Source organism: Dermacentor variabilis, chromosome 9 (assembly GCF_050947875.1).
Source record: "Dermacentor variabilis isolate Ectoservices chromosome 9, ASM5094787v1, whole genome shotgun sequence".
Classification (NCBI taxonomy): Eukaryota; Metazoa; Arthropoda; class Arachnida; order Ixodida; family Ixodidae; genus Dermacentor; species Dermacentor variabilis.
Window position 1 is genome coordinate 134,090,024 of NC_134576.1, and position 14,541 is coordinate 134,104,564.

The following is a 14,541-nucleotide window of genomic DNA, read 5'->3' on the forward strand; positions in this document are numbered from 1 at the left end:
GGAACTCCTCTAATAACCGAATAGTTCCTCATAAAAGAAATTTATAACGACTTGTTCATATTTATTTCTGCCCATGGAGATTACATCTGCGCGAAAGAAACAATGTAATGTTATTTGAGTTAAAACTTGCTTAGTATAGTAATTAACTAGTACTTGGTCTGCTGAACTAGCCCCAACTGAAAGTTGCTCTAGCATATAGTAGTGTAGTTTTTTCCATGCTTAAATTGTAGCCTCGAGGTATCTTACACAGCCTAAGATTTATTATACGTATAGCATTACATGGTTAAAGGAACCCTGGCAGTCAAAATTAATCCAGAGCCCCCCCACTACAGCAACTCATTGCTCTTGTTGATTCTGGACGTTAGACCTTGTCAATCAATGAATCAGTCATTCTTCAGTCGGGCCACTTACTCATACTTGCTGGGTGTTGACACCCTTCCTCGTTCAGCAAAGGTTTCGAACCTCACGTGTGTCAACATAGCTTTTTGCAGCTACTGCTTTGAAACCTCAAATCAGAGTTGCAAATTAGGAGCATTTCCTTTATACAGTCTTACATGTGCATGTGGTATAGACCATTTTCATTATTGTAAAGCTAGCTTTTCCGCTAGGCAATTCATCCAACTAACAGCGACAGTCGTTTTTGCAAACACTCAATGCAAGCATTCCCGTGTGTTATGACATGTAAAATATGGACGCAGCTCTGGTGATGAAACCATGCGCGGGCAACAAGCCCCTGCATGTGCAGCTGGCACTTTCACTTCCTTTGAACGATGACCAAAGCACGCTTGTGAATATAAACAAAAGGTCTATTCTGCTGAACATAGAAAATGCTGTGTGCCTTTAGCTTCTGTGCCTTTCTTGAAATGTGTCGAAAAAAACTCCAGAGTGAAATCAAAACTGTTTCTCTATATCGTCAGGTCAAACGGTCAATAAGGGTCCTCAAGGAGCAGCCTCCAAATGTTGTCGAGGGACTCCTGAATGCGCTAAGGTGAGCATGATTGGCTGCTGATTGGCCGTCGTCAGTGGCACTTTCTACAGCTGTTTGGTGGCTCAGTGGTTTTCGACTACTTTGTGCCAGTGTAGCAGACCTCAATGCCAAATATTGCCAAGGAACTCCTCAATGCCCTGAGGTGTGAATATAGTAGGTGGCTTGAGTTCACCATCATTGTTAAATGCTTTCTTTGTGGATAGCTGTGAGTGGTTCCTTACATGATTATCAGGTTCTTTGTGTGTGTGTGTGTGTAACCGATATCACAGCCTTCATGAGTGCACAGGGCAGGAAGATCTTGGATAAGAAATTTTAATACGAAGCATCTTGCGACTTCTCGCACCGAGGTGCAGAAGTGGTTTTTCAGGCAGCCTTAAAAGGACAACTTTAGCATTCCCAGAGTCGTTAAAAGCATCCTAATAAATTAGGCTGTATCTCATCAGGAATGCAATAGGCTAGTTTCATGTTCCAGAGTGCTCGTGGTAATTCTCTAAAGCGAATTAAAATTCTCATTACAACGGGAAACTGACTTTAGGCAAGGTGTGTGCGGCCTAGGATCTAGATATTAGCGCAAAGGCACTCTGCAAGTCTTCTTACTGTGTCAAGGTACGTTTAGCAGCAATGCAGGGTTGCAGGGTCACATGGACAGGCCTGTGCCATGTAATTGTCAAGGTCGTGGTGGCGCTATGCATGTGTAAGTTGTGTCACGTGATAGTTGCAGTGCCATGCTCTTTGTAGAAGTAGCTTGTACGGAGAGAAAAGTGGTTTGGCAGAGAAGAGTGAGCTTTGTTCCGAAGCCGCTCGGTAAAGCTGCGTGTGACAAATGGCACCACGCTGGTCTTACTGGCAAGCACAAGCTTCAGACATTTATGATAATTCCTGTTAAACAGCACCTCATCAGGCCGCACAGCAAATTTCAGTTACACGCTGGAAATTGTTACGTGTCACCTAAGGAGTGTTCTACTGCAAGCACTTTTCAAATTAGTTGATTAATAGCAGCGATAGATATTTGAACTGCCACGAACCCATGATTTCAGGAGCCGAGCGTCACTGCCAAGGTAGACGCTGTCACCATTTTCCCCTCTGCAATCGAAATTTCTTCTCTGCATTCTCTCAGACAGGCACCAGAGAAATGCGTCACGGACGCATCACGGGCGCCCCGCCTTCTTTATCTTTCTTTTTTTCTTCCTTTTTTTTTTAACTCTTGCGTTTGTGCTGAGTAGTAAAGGTCTTGCGTGCGAGCTGTTGCATTTGTCTCTTTTCGCACAGCACGCTATTTCACAAGCTCTACACTGGAACACCGCATTAGTGGTATAAGTCAGTGCCACAACCACAAGCACTGAGGCAGGTACAAACAAACCAAAGAGCGCAATCGCGCATTGGAACCCAGCAGAAGATGGCAGATAGTTTTGTTTACTGTGCATGAGACTGCACGACATGAGCGAGCAGATGAAAGAGAAGTATGTCCCTCTTGTTACAGCAGAGTAAAACAGACTCGCAGACATTTGGTTTGTAGGTTTTGTTACTTCTATAACCATTAAATCATCTGTTGAAGCAACAGATCAAATAACTGATGTTACCTTGCACGAAGTCAGCTGTCATTGTGAGTGGTGTCACAGCACTTGTATTTGCGTAGGAGCACTCGTATGATTGATGTCAACTCTCCAGATGGAAGTGTAGCGCCTGCAAGAAGGGTGTGCGGCGTTTGGTTTGAAATTTCACCCCATTTTGTCGCACATATCGGTGTAATAGGTACTTTACACGCTTGTCAGCTCAAAATGGCCAGACCTGGTGAGGGGCCTTTTGAGGAGCTACCTTTTCTTTTGCCAGCGAATGCTTGGAAGTTAGGTTGTAGTTCCGTCTTGCCAAAGCAATTCTTTTCTAGTGAATGATTGATATTAGATAGTCACCGATGGATAATTGAGATTCCATGAGAACTGCCTAGAAGTGTGTACAGTGAAACCTTGTTAAACCGTAGTTGGCCGGAGCTCAGAAAAAGTACGTACTAAATGGTAGTACTGTTCAACCGAAATAGCATGAGTTCGACCACTTACCTGTCAAAAACGAAGCTCAGAGAGAGTGCGATGAAAGAGGAAAAAAACATGCAGTGTTTATTCACTTCGCGCGACTAAGACTAAGGGCCCCAAACGTTTCTGAGCCCCAAAGAAGTAGCGTCGAAGCCACTGTGCATTCGCGAGAGGCAAACTGCATTTGGGTTTGGCATTGGGAACATTATTTCACCGATTTAGCAGGAGCCCAAATAGCGGTCCCAAAAGCTTTGCATCAGCAAACATGGCGGCACCCATCGAAGCGACGGCTCTAACCTAGCACCAACCTGGGTTCGATTCGGGGTAATGCGTGAAGTTCGCAAGCTAGAAGTGACTGCGGTTATCTCTTTCTCTCAACTAGCATGTGTTATGATGATTGACTCATTAGATGCCGCTGATTCCGAATTTGATTGTGGATATTATGGCTCGTAGGCCTAACACGGCTAAGCTTGGCTAGTGAAGGCATGTGAAGTTGGTTTGCTCAAAAATAAGCGCAACTAATTGTTTGCCGCTTACAGAATGACCTCTAAATTCTAGTTAAACACGAATATATGCAAGTCAAAATTGCTATTCTTATCATAATATGGTATGTTTTATTTATTTCGAATAGCTTTTCTTTGACGCCGTAGTGGCGCTGTCAGCGCAAGACGCTATCCGCAAACGCAAAGCCCTATTCTAAAACTCTTCACTCCTGCGTGCCCCAATGCTAACACCCGCAAAGCTCTTTGGGGCCCCAAACTATTGGGGCCCCTGTTCTAAAACTCTTTATTTTCATTCGATGCCGCGGCGGCCCAGCAGCGACGACAGCGGCCTCAAACTTACTGAAGCTGCGAGGCAGCTTTTCAGCCAGCACCCCTCTTCTCGGCAAACACATGCATGGCGGATTCCTCATTGGCGTTATGTATTCTTCGTGCACGCACGCAGTAGCGCTGCAGAAGTCGCGGGGCGCCTTTTTCATTGCGGAGTGCTGTTCTCGTGACGATTGCATTCATGAGGCTGACTTAACGCGCAGCTTCTGCCACTGTCTGGCCTGAATCACCCATGCTGTCGCTTTCCTGTAGTGCTCATCACTGTTTCTAGCCGACACTTCGGCAACAACAGATACAACTATGGCGAAAATTCGAACTTCGTAGCCGACATCTCTTCGCAGTCACAGCAGTGCTGCCGAGCAAATTCTTCGCATTCCAAATGCCACACACCGTAGTCAAGAGCAGATTCCTGTTGCATGCAGCGACGACTTCTTCGTCTCACGTTCAATAGCATGAACTATGTCTAATTTTTCTTTTATGCTGAGCATCTGGTGCCTTTTTTTTTATCCGAGCTTCAGCATGACGCGAGTCCTCGTACGCGATGCCACAACACTCTTTGGCCTGCCACCGAAATGATGTGGCTTCACGCGCGAACGCACAGGGCGCTTGGAGGCCGTTGTTCCGATCTGAGGCTTGTTTTTCTGCTGGGCCGCCCGATGGAGATGACCCACCGCAGTTTTTGCACGACGAAAAGTGGAAACACTACATGTTAACCGATACATACGCAATAAGCTGGTACGGTTTATGTGGATACAAAACACATTATGTTCAATGGCCACTGTGTCGGGGATTTGACTTTACTACTTTTAAAACGAAACTACTGTTTAAGCAAGTACGGTTTAACGAGGTTTTACTGTGTAATTGAAAGTCTCAAATTTTGACTTTGCCAGAAAATATTACTTTAGTACACATGCGGCAAACAAAGCTTGTCAACGCATTACTGCATGCACATTTGCATGCCTGCGACCTGGTTAATCTGTGTTTCAACCATCAATTGCTGTCGCTACCAATGGATAAAAGAACAGTTAATGCATGCAACACAGCTATCCACTGGTCAGTAGCAGAGGTTGACAGCACTCCGATAAACCGATTATTGCAGTCTTTTTTTTTTCTTTTTTTCGCAACAGTCATCGTCCAGCACTTCTCTCACTTAATCACTGCCCTCATCAGTGTAGACACCAAGGGTGTATTTGGCACCACTTGAAACTGCTTGATTATTCTAAGGAACAAGAATTCACAATAGCAATCAAAATTGTACGAGGAGGGGACTTGTCACTCATGCAAGGGAATGGTGGATGACAAAGGAACAACAAACTGCAAATGCAGTACAGCTAGTGTGGCCATAGAATTATAGTGCTTAGGATTTTATTGGCTTGGCTTGGCCTGTCTCGTGATCTTAATGATGTTGGTGACTACTGGATTGACTGGTCTTTGCTAGTTTCAATTTCGAGGAAGCACCAGCACAATGGCCGGGTGATGTACCGAAGCAAAAATATTGCTATTTTTGCTTGACTTGGTGGCCAAACTAGCATGCGTCGTGTATGCGGTGCCCAAATACCAAACAGGGTGCTGCAAGGTGTCCGAAATTTTAGTGGACCTTATGCATTGTCTATGTAGCCAGCGATGGTGCCGCAAGGTTGTCCGAATAATCGGGCATGTTCAAGTTATCTATGTCTAAATTACTGGTCGGCGACTGTACAAGGCATGTCTTGCTACTGAAACTCTGCCAGTGATTGATTGAAAAATTGATTACAGGCGCACCTTGCCAATGAAATTCTTTCCGAGTTATTGGGCTAGACATTACAAGACTCGGTAATTAGTTTTCAAGGCAATAGATCAAGAATATGGCTCCAGAATAGATTCAGCTTCATTCGGCACTGAACAAATGCATACAGTGACTATTTCAATGTAGAAGAAACACTCTTTGCAAAAATTTTAAGTGGTGTTTTGGCAATTTTGACGGATATCATTTGGATGCGGTTCATATTGTTTGTTGGGCTGTTTGTTATCAGAGTAGCTAAAGCTAGACTTTCCTGCAATTCTCTTCAGGTACACAACACGTCATTTGAACGACGAAACGACACCACGCAACATCAAGGGCTTGCTGGCCTGACTTGGACCGTGCTGCGGTAGTCATCTCTGAGTGTTCCAGTTACATGTTGTTTTCTGTCGTCGGCCATCGGCTGTCACTTCCGTGCTACAGTGGACACTATGCTGTGCTATGCACACAATTGTTTTCTTTTTTTTTTTATATAGCACCTGTGATTTTTTTTTTTTTTGTCACAATGATAATGTACGGAAGTTCATTGACAAAAAGTGAGCTGGACCACTTAAATGGTTTGTTTGCTGGTCACAACTTACTGCATTGGACACGGTGTCACATACCAAGGAGAGGTAGGTGAACTGTGCAAGATGTTAGGGACAATGAGAGAGAGACAGGATTGTTCTCAGTAAGGTCTTCCAACTTTGGAAAGAGGGAATCAAGACTAATTTTTTATTACTTTGACAATCAAGAGATCAATTCCTTTACCTTTAGACATCATCCTAATTCTTAGTTGGCTTATTTTTCCTAATTCTAACTTTTTAGTTGCCTCCACAACCTGTGGAAGTTGTCTCTGCCCAGTGTAAAAATTGTGAGCAGTCTTTTTGTAATGACAACGAACTGATGTTTTTAATGGTTAGTATTGTCCTGTGTAGTTTTTAGTCATCAAAGCTCCCTCTGCTGCTTTAGCGCAAGGAACCCAAACTCATGAGTTCTTGCTGCATCTCATACGGTTTTATGTAGTGCATCACTCAGCAGCGGATTTTATTTTTTTTTATTTCTTTTATGAAATATATGTCCTCGCCTCATCAAGGTCCACACATTTCTTAGCACTTTTACTAGTCTTTAATTTTCTGTTTTTTATAACTTTGCAGAAAGATGTTCATTGGTGTAAACTCTTAATTAGCTTCCCCCTCTTAGTTGGAAGATTGTGCTTTAGTACATCCTGTGCATTCTTTCGTTGTCCCTGCTGCTTGACCTGGTTGACCTATTTTTCCAGTTGTCAATGAAACCAGCCTGCGATGAGCATATAGGTAGTTGGCTGTCATTGCCTCGTCGTATGCCTTGACTGTGTTTGTCATTCAGCTTGTTGCTTTCTTTTCATTGCGCTACGAAACAGTACAGAAGTTGCTTCTTTGCCTGCAAGTTCTTGACTCCTGAAAAACTTCCTAGAGTTCCTTAAAGACTGGTGTTTGCAGGTAATTTGTGAAATTTTGTAACATCTTGCCTTGATTCAGTTTCTGCAACTTGGGTTTGCACAGTCACGGGCTTCACTAGGATTAACACATGTATGCATGGCAGATAGCCTAGCAAGCGCACATCACTAGTGATATACCGTGGCCTCAAATTTGAGAAAAGGGTGAGAGTGATGCAGTTCTCTCGTCTGCAGCGACTAATATTGCATGAAAAAATGTTTTTCCAATGCTTTCTTCTTTAAAACTTCCACAAAGGTCGGCAAACCAATAACCACTACATTTCTACCAATGCCGTGCTCGACCCATTCACATTGCAGTCAACAGTACCCTCGATTGATGTCATGCATTGTCGTGCAAACTTTTTTGAGGCGGACAGTTTTTTTCTCAGAGTTGCCACCCAATTTGCACAGACAGTGGTTTGTGACAGCTTTTGGCATACTGTACGCTGTTTTTTCGGCTAACTAGGGACATGGGTGTTGCGTGCAGTCCCAGCAGTTGGCGAACAGCACTTCACCTTTCTCAAGCCCTGCTTCTCATTTCACCTGATGTGTGCATCGTCATTGGGTATGAAATTAGGCTCTCAGCCATGTGCTAACGTTTTCCTGATCATAATTTGATTATGCACGCTGTCATTTATGAAGCTAATGCCAGGCTGTCCCTGCAGGTTCTCGCACAGTCATGTGGATACGTAGCCTAAACATGGCATAAATGTGGACTTCTCCCACTATAGTGAGTCTAGTGTACTGACTTGTTAACCATGGTATGATTTGTCAGGTGAGCACTTTGCTACTGCGAAGGCAGTTCTACTATAAGAATGAAGCAAACTGAAAAATATTATTTCTACACTTGCTACTAAACACAACTATGGAGAGACTGTTGGAGTCTTGAAGAATTGCATGCAATGGGAAAAAGTGTAGGACACATTGAACAGCATTTTGTATTTGGGTCACGTGTGGTGTGCTTGAAGACCTTAGATCATTTAGATGTAATCCTGAGCTTGAATGGGGGAGCTAATACGGCTGCAAATATCAGACGCACCATATTTACTTAGACCAGACTGGGCTTCTAGATTACTATTCATTCACTGATGTGTGCGGGCTTTCAAACAAGTATGCCTGGCCTGCAATCTACTGATGACCTGTGGCTTTCAATATACAGTAGCTTAGATAAACATCACATATGCTTCTTTCAGTTCCACTTCTTTCCAAGAGTTGTCCTCCAAAAAGTAGTCACACCTGCTTTCAAGGACGGAGATTTGCAATCTTCGCTGCATTGTAAAAAAAAAAAAAGTGCTTCGTAAATGACAGGAGGTTAGAATAGTTATCTACGATTTCAGCCATTGATTGTGTAAGCATTGCTGCACAGAACTAAGTTATTGCATGACAAATTTTTATCGCAATGGGTAAGGAACTGCATTGCATCTCAACTCATTTTCTGCTAGGAGGTGAAGAATTCGCATACTCCCTTACGTGGGGTTTGAAAACATGGGAACGAGGTATTGTTTTCGTGCAATTTTGACTATGCAGTACCAACTTCAGTAGAGTTGAACATTGCAAAGTCCAGTGTCATAGGATTGTATTGTGAATTTGAACACAAGGGAAGTCTGGATCTGGCACAAGTGAGATACTATTCATAGAGGGGATTGAATTCTATATTTAAGCCAGTAGATGGCTCTTGTATACTGGTACAACAGGGTTAGTGAAGGCATTACAGGGTGCCTCACCCCCCGAATGGCGCAAAAGGACGATGTTATTAACTGCACACGTAACACCTGGGTTAAAAATTTGCAGGAACTGCAGTTTCTCACTGCTGCCGTGTAACATAAAGGGTTATTGCTCAGTCGTTCACACTTTTCACAACCTCTTAATGTTCGTGTGAAAATTATTCAACTGGCATGGAATCCGTATTCTTTCCCTAATGACCTGTATAATGCTTTGAAATTAGACTGCTTTCAAAAATGTTCTGTAGCCTTTAAATATGCATCAAAGCTTTACAAAATCGAACAAGAGCAGTCATCCAAGGAGGGCACGGAATTCTCGCTGTTAGAAAATATAGTTTTGCGTCAAAAACTGAAAAAGCTTCTATGCTACTGCTAGTGAAACGGAATGTCTTCCGCAAGGCTCTCTGTAGACGAAGCGCATTGCAAAGCAAAATACTGCCAAACCACTCTTTCTGTCTAGGCATTGTTCTTTCTGCCTGAGCAACACGCATGGCTGCCCCTTTGTGGCAGCCATTTCGCTACCAGGGTTCGGAACTGCACGTATAGGAATGTAGCAAGAGGTGCTATTTTTGGAATGATGTCAAGGTGGTGGTGGCGGTTGTGAGTAAGGTTGGCGATAGCGGTGGAAGGTCGGTGATTTGCGAGGCTTGTCTGATGTGAGCGTGCAGAAACGAAGGCTCTATACGCAGTAGACCATTGACAACTCAACCCTGTGAGCGCAGTTTAGGTTAAGTGGCAGCCATTTTCATACTGCCAAATTAGTCTTTGATGTATTTGAAGTTCTTTCACACCTATTTTGGCTGCTCAGTAGCTATGACATGCTGCTGAACAAGGTCACAGGTTTCATTCGCTGCTGCAGCACATTTTCAGATGCAGGCTGAATGCAATGCCACTTGTTGAGATTTTAGTTCATAATAAAGAACCACAGGTGGCCAAATTATTTCTCAGTTTTCAAATGTCTCCTGATGACTAACTTTTATTAGGGCAAATGCTTCAACTTCGCTGCCAGAAAATGCAAAAGGCGAGTAATTCATAAGTTTCATTACTTCGAGCTGCAGATGTTTCAGTGTAGGTGTAATTTAATGTGCAAGTGAAATCTCTGTTCATTTTGGCTGCAGCATCATGAAGTGACTGTTTTGCATATTGTTGTAGCTCTTCAGGTAAGGCGAGTTAAAAGCATTTGTTGAGATTGTAAAGTGGTGCCTCATTCATACCATTATAGTAGCACATCATTCCTAGCATGACATGTGGCACTGAATCGTGTATTATGATCGTTATTCATAAGCTATGCATAGTTTCTCTTGGCACATTTTGACTTGGCAATGGTCTACTGTCTATTACTTATATACATTGTAAAACTCAGTACGGCTGTTTGTGCATGCTAAGATGAACAGTGCTGATCTTGCACAGATGCGTATGTATGCTGCTTATGTGTGTGTTATCGGTAACTGTACTTGTGCTTGCATTTTATACTGACATTGCCAGCTGACATAAACAGCAGGGGCTACTTAGCACAAGAAAAACAAGCCTGATTTAGTGTTCTCTGCAAGTGCTATTTTCGGTGAAATTTTGACTTTTGTGAACGAGACTTGCCGCCAGAGTGGTCAATTGTTCAATAATTGCTGGCCCTCGGACTTTCCTCGGTTGTCATCATTTGAAGTCTTTTCGATTTTTTTCCCATTATTTATGAGATGCTAGTCAATCTGTCTTCCTCATTGCGCCCTACATTTTTCTTTGCAACTTGCAACAATAGAACAGTAACCACTGTCAGTGGTGGCATTGCATGTTCATCACGTAACATGGCGTGCCGTCGCATTTGTGACTGCATTGCACAGAAGCGTGGAGCGTTAGTGAAGGCTCGTTTTGGACATTTTGAGTATTGCACGTCAAGATGATTTTGTGTGGTATTGTGTCAATCTTTGTTCACTCATTTACGTAATCTCTCGAAAAAACTCTTGCACGACTGTAGTGGAGGTTTTCGACGTTTCGTGGTCACTACGTAATGTGATAAGTCATGCATACCAATGTTTAAATTTTCTTCCCCGTTGTGCAAAGAATATAAACTTGTAACATGCATCTCACATTCGTAGACCAAGTCTGTAAGCATCTGTGCACCTTGGTTTGTTTTAAACGGGACCTTGCACAAAGAGTTTTGAAGTCATGTCAGCATTTGTGTGGTCTCATACTTAAATTCTTCTCTGAAGAAAAGCACCATTGAAAGAGCACAAAATATGTTGGGTTGAGTGACTGCTAGTTCTGCGACCAAGGTCATGCTGCAGTGCTCTCTGTTTGGCTTGTTGGTGTGATACATGGAAAACAGAGCAGCCCTTGGGATGAGGACATAGCAGAAAACAAACACCACAGTGCATCACTTTTAACTGATTGATTGTGGAAATGTACACAGTGTTATTCATTATGACCTCCTGGGCCGACATACGTAGAACTATTGCAATCTGTTTCTTTCCCAAATATGCCATTAGCGCTCCGTGATGGGTCAAAATGGCTCAAGTCAAGCCATTTTACCTATCACAGAGGTCTAATGGCGGATTTGGAATAAAAGCAGATTGGAATAGTTTCATGTTATGCCAGTCCTGTTCATCTCACTGTGTTCATGCTCTCACCTGCACTTGTCGATCGTCCTTTTGAATGCAAAGTATGCTTTCACAAAGCTCCTTGCGTCAGACGCATTCTCGTCGCACGTGGAAAACAAACCTGGCAAAAGGCAGTGCTACGCACTTGAACTGGTCACCAACAAAATGCACCTGATCGAATTGGCACATTGCGTTGTGACCCCTTATTTTCTGGCATTTGCCTGTTTCCCTTTGTTGCCACTCTTGACTACCTTAGAGATTATCGCACTTCTCTTGGCATTGTGAACACAAACAAAAGAAGTCTGTTTGTGCAGGAAGTTTCTGGTGAATTGGACACTGTATTTCCCCCCCATTATGATAAGAGCACAAGGATTACTTCAAAGGCTCATTTCTTTTCTGAGCAACTCGCTCGACGCATGCCATATGTGCTGTTCTAACAAAACCCCACTTCGTTGATCCTCCCGTGCATTTTTGTCCTCTTTAAAGCAGTCTTCCATGAAAATTTATCACAGCAACTAAATAGCGAGGAAAGAAACCTTACATTCGCGTTAGAAAGCATGAACTGGGTGGGAAAGAAATGAGGGCATTCCAAATATTCAGTGCATGTCCCCGTATGCGCAAGAGTAACACACCCTCCCCTCTGGTTATGACACCTATTCTTGCTTCAGCTGTTAATGGTGTCATTTTCTGTACTTCATCTCGCCAACTCTGTGTGGCACAGTGAAAGCTGTAGATCACGTCAGCTAACAAGAATAAAGGATGAGAAGTAAAGCTCTCCCATTGCCCGCCTGTAATATTGGCACCGACTGAATGAAAGCTTCTTGAAAGGATTATCAGCGCACAATAGGAGAGCCTTGCTCTCTTCTCAAAACCTGCTACTGACTTTTACATGAGCCTGAGCCTTCACTTCATAACAGAATGAGTGAAATGGAGTATACTTGAGGATGTTCCTCGGGCATGAACTATGCCTTAAGGAAGAACAGTGCTGCTCCCTCAATTCAGTCACTTCAAGCAATGTGGCGAGTCTTACTTTTTCTCATGACAGTGCATTTTCACGGAAATCATTTGCAAGTGTCACGTGGTGGTGTCCTTGTTGCATGGGCTGCCATGTTTTTCAAAATTGCCATGCCATTTGCACATTTGTGACCTTGAGCGCAGACTGTTTCGTGTATAGATATTGCGCACAAATGTATACTCTACGAACATGTATGTGTGTAACATCAATGGCGTTTGCCATCTCTTGTATCCTTGCAGAGTGGATTAAGCGTTGAGCTGTGTAGAAAGATGAGAGTATGTGGCAGTTTGCATGCATGCGTGTGCTGTGTGTGTGTATTGTCAACGCAACTCTGTTGACTTGGTTTAAGAGACTAGGCGCAAACGTCGCTCGATGCTCAATTTGTTACGTATCGTCTGCGCTTGCACTGTGTTTTATAGGTACGAGTTGCCTCTCTCATAGAACTCAAGAGAAGCCATTGACTTTGTTGCTGTGACTATTAGTTTTTCCTTTTTTGTGTGTTTATCGAGACACTCATTTGGCTAAAGCGCAGTTTTGGCTCAAGGTCTCACAGCTTTTTGGCAGTGAAACGTACCATGTATTATTGCATGGTCAAGTATTGTGATTTCTTTTTTTGTGTGTGTGTGGAGGGTGAAAAAAACTTTATGTTCTACAAGACCACAAGAAAATCGAAAGTATGGTGCCAGTATTCACGTATACTTTTTTCCCTGATCATCGAAAAGCCCAGCCTCTAATTTATTAACTGCGATGGGCCAAAAACCAGTTAACTTTGACTAGCCTTGTGTCGACAGCTGTTACAACATTGTGTCAACATTTTGTTCATGTACATAGCATGTGATGCTTGGCAGAAGCGTTTTATTTGTGGACCTCCTAAATGCACAAAATTTATTAATCTGTTTCCTTTTGGCACAATCTTGTCACTGGCCATCGCACTGGAAAGATGCTTTAGGTTAACCATGCCCACATGTTTGCCTGCCTTTCACACAAGCACCAAGAATAATTGCATTCTAGTAAGTCATTTATTATCACTTTTGTTTCTCACATCGCATAGCCCTGTTTAATGAGCACTCTACAAAAGTCTACTCTTACACTTCGGTACTGTGAATGTGACAAGATTGGCGCTTGTGTTTTACTTCAGTACAGACTTCTGCAAGCTGTGTAAAGACAGAAGTGTTGATCCTGTTTGCTTCTGTTTTTGTGGTTGATACATTATGGCGGATGGCATTGCTAGGTGCAGGCAACATTGATTGTTGCACTTAGATGTGTTCTGGAGTGTACACTAACTGCTTTGCCGTTAACGAGTATCTCTAGTTCGTACATTTGGAGTTGAAGACATATTTTCCCTGTGTCGACTGTGGTCATGTGCTTGCATTTAGGCGATCTTTTTTGGACGTTAAGGGGCTCGATTGTCGTGTCACTGCATTTGCAGTGATTGGCTGGACAGAAACGCAAGCGCTGCCCACTAATGTCGTATCTTTCGTTGTTTTTAATAAAGAGTATTGTTGTTTATAATCTTCTGCATGTCTTCTGTTTGCAAGTCTAAATAAGCTACAAATTGTCATTGTCCACCAAGGAGCTGCTCGTGGCCTTTCGTGGAGCTGCAATCAATGCAAGTGATTTACGTGTATTGCCAGTAAATGCGTTAAAGCCGGACAATTTTATTCCAAATCAGTGCTGAGCCCATTTAAATAAAATTACCGCAGTATAATGCTACTTTGTGCATTTGCTAGTTAGTACTCGTAGTTACGAGATAATTAAATATTGATTTTTCTCCACAATAACAGACTCGTAGGCTCAAAGCACATAAAAAAGAACTGAAACAGACGCATTGTGTATGCAGGGGGTTGAATTTACCAGCTGCACTATGTAGGTTTCTTAGCACCTTGGGACAGAACTGGCAAAAAGTGACATGCACAAAAGACGTGACTGAATGAAAAGGCTTGAGAAGGCCAAAGTGATGTTATCGTGACGCTGAATTGGAGCACAAGGTTTTTCTGATACCCTGGACAAGCTGATCGTTCTCTAAAGGTGCTGCTGGGTCATTAAATACTGGAGGTATGTCGTGTCTGAGAATGTGAGCATGAAATAACGAAGTATACTCGCACACTCTTTGTGTAATAATCTTCAAAGTGT

At 42.9% G+C, this 14,541-nt stretch overlaps 1 protein-coding gene across 3 annotated transcripts in view; it reads left to right on the forward strand.

The window, feature by feature from the left end:
- Window positions 1-13,925, forward strand: part of LOC142557590 (CYFIP-related Rac1 interactor B) — a 39,015-nt gene extending 25,090 nt beyond the window's left edge. For all 3 annotated transcript variants that reach the window (XM_075669549.1, XM_075669548.1, XM_075669550.1), the window contains exons 9-10: window positions 918-988; window positions 5,895-13,925. In XM_075669549.1, the coding sequence (XP_075525664.1) occupies window positions 918-988; window positions 5,895-5,958 (135 nt within the window). In that variant the 3' untranslated portion in view covers window positions 5,959-13,925. The remainder of the gene's footprint in view (window positions 1-917; window positions 989-5,894) is intronic.
- Window positions 13,926-14,541: the final 616 nt, after the last annotated feature.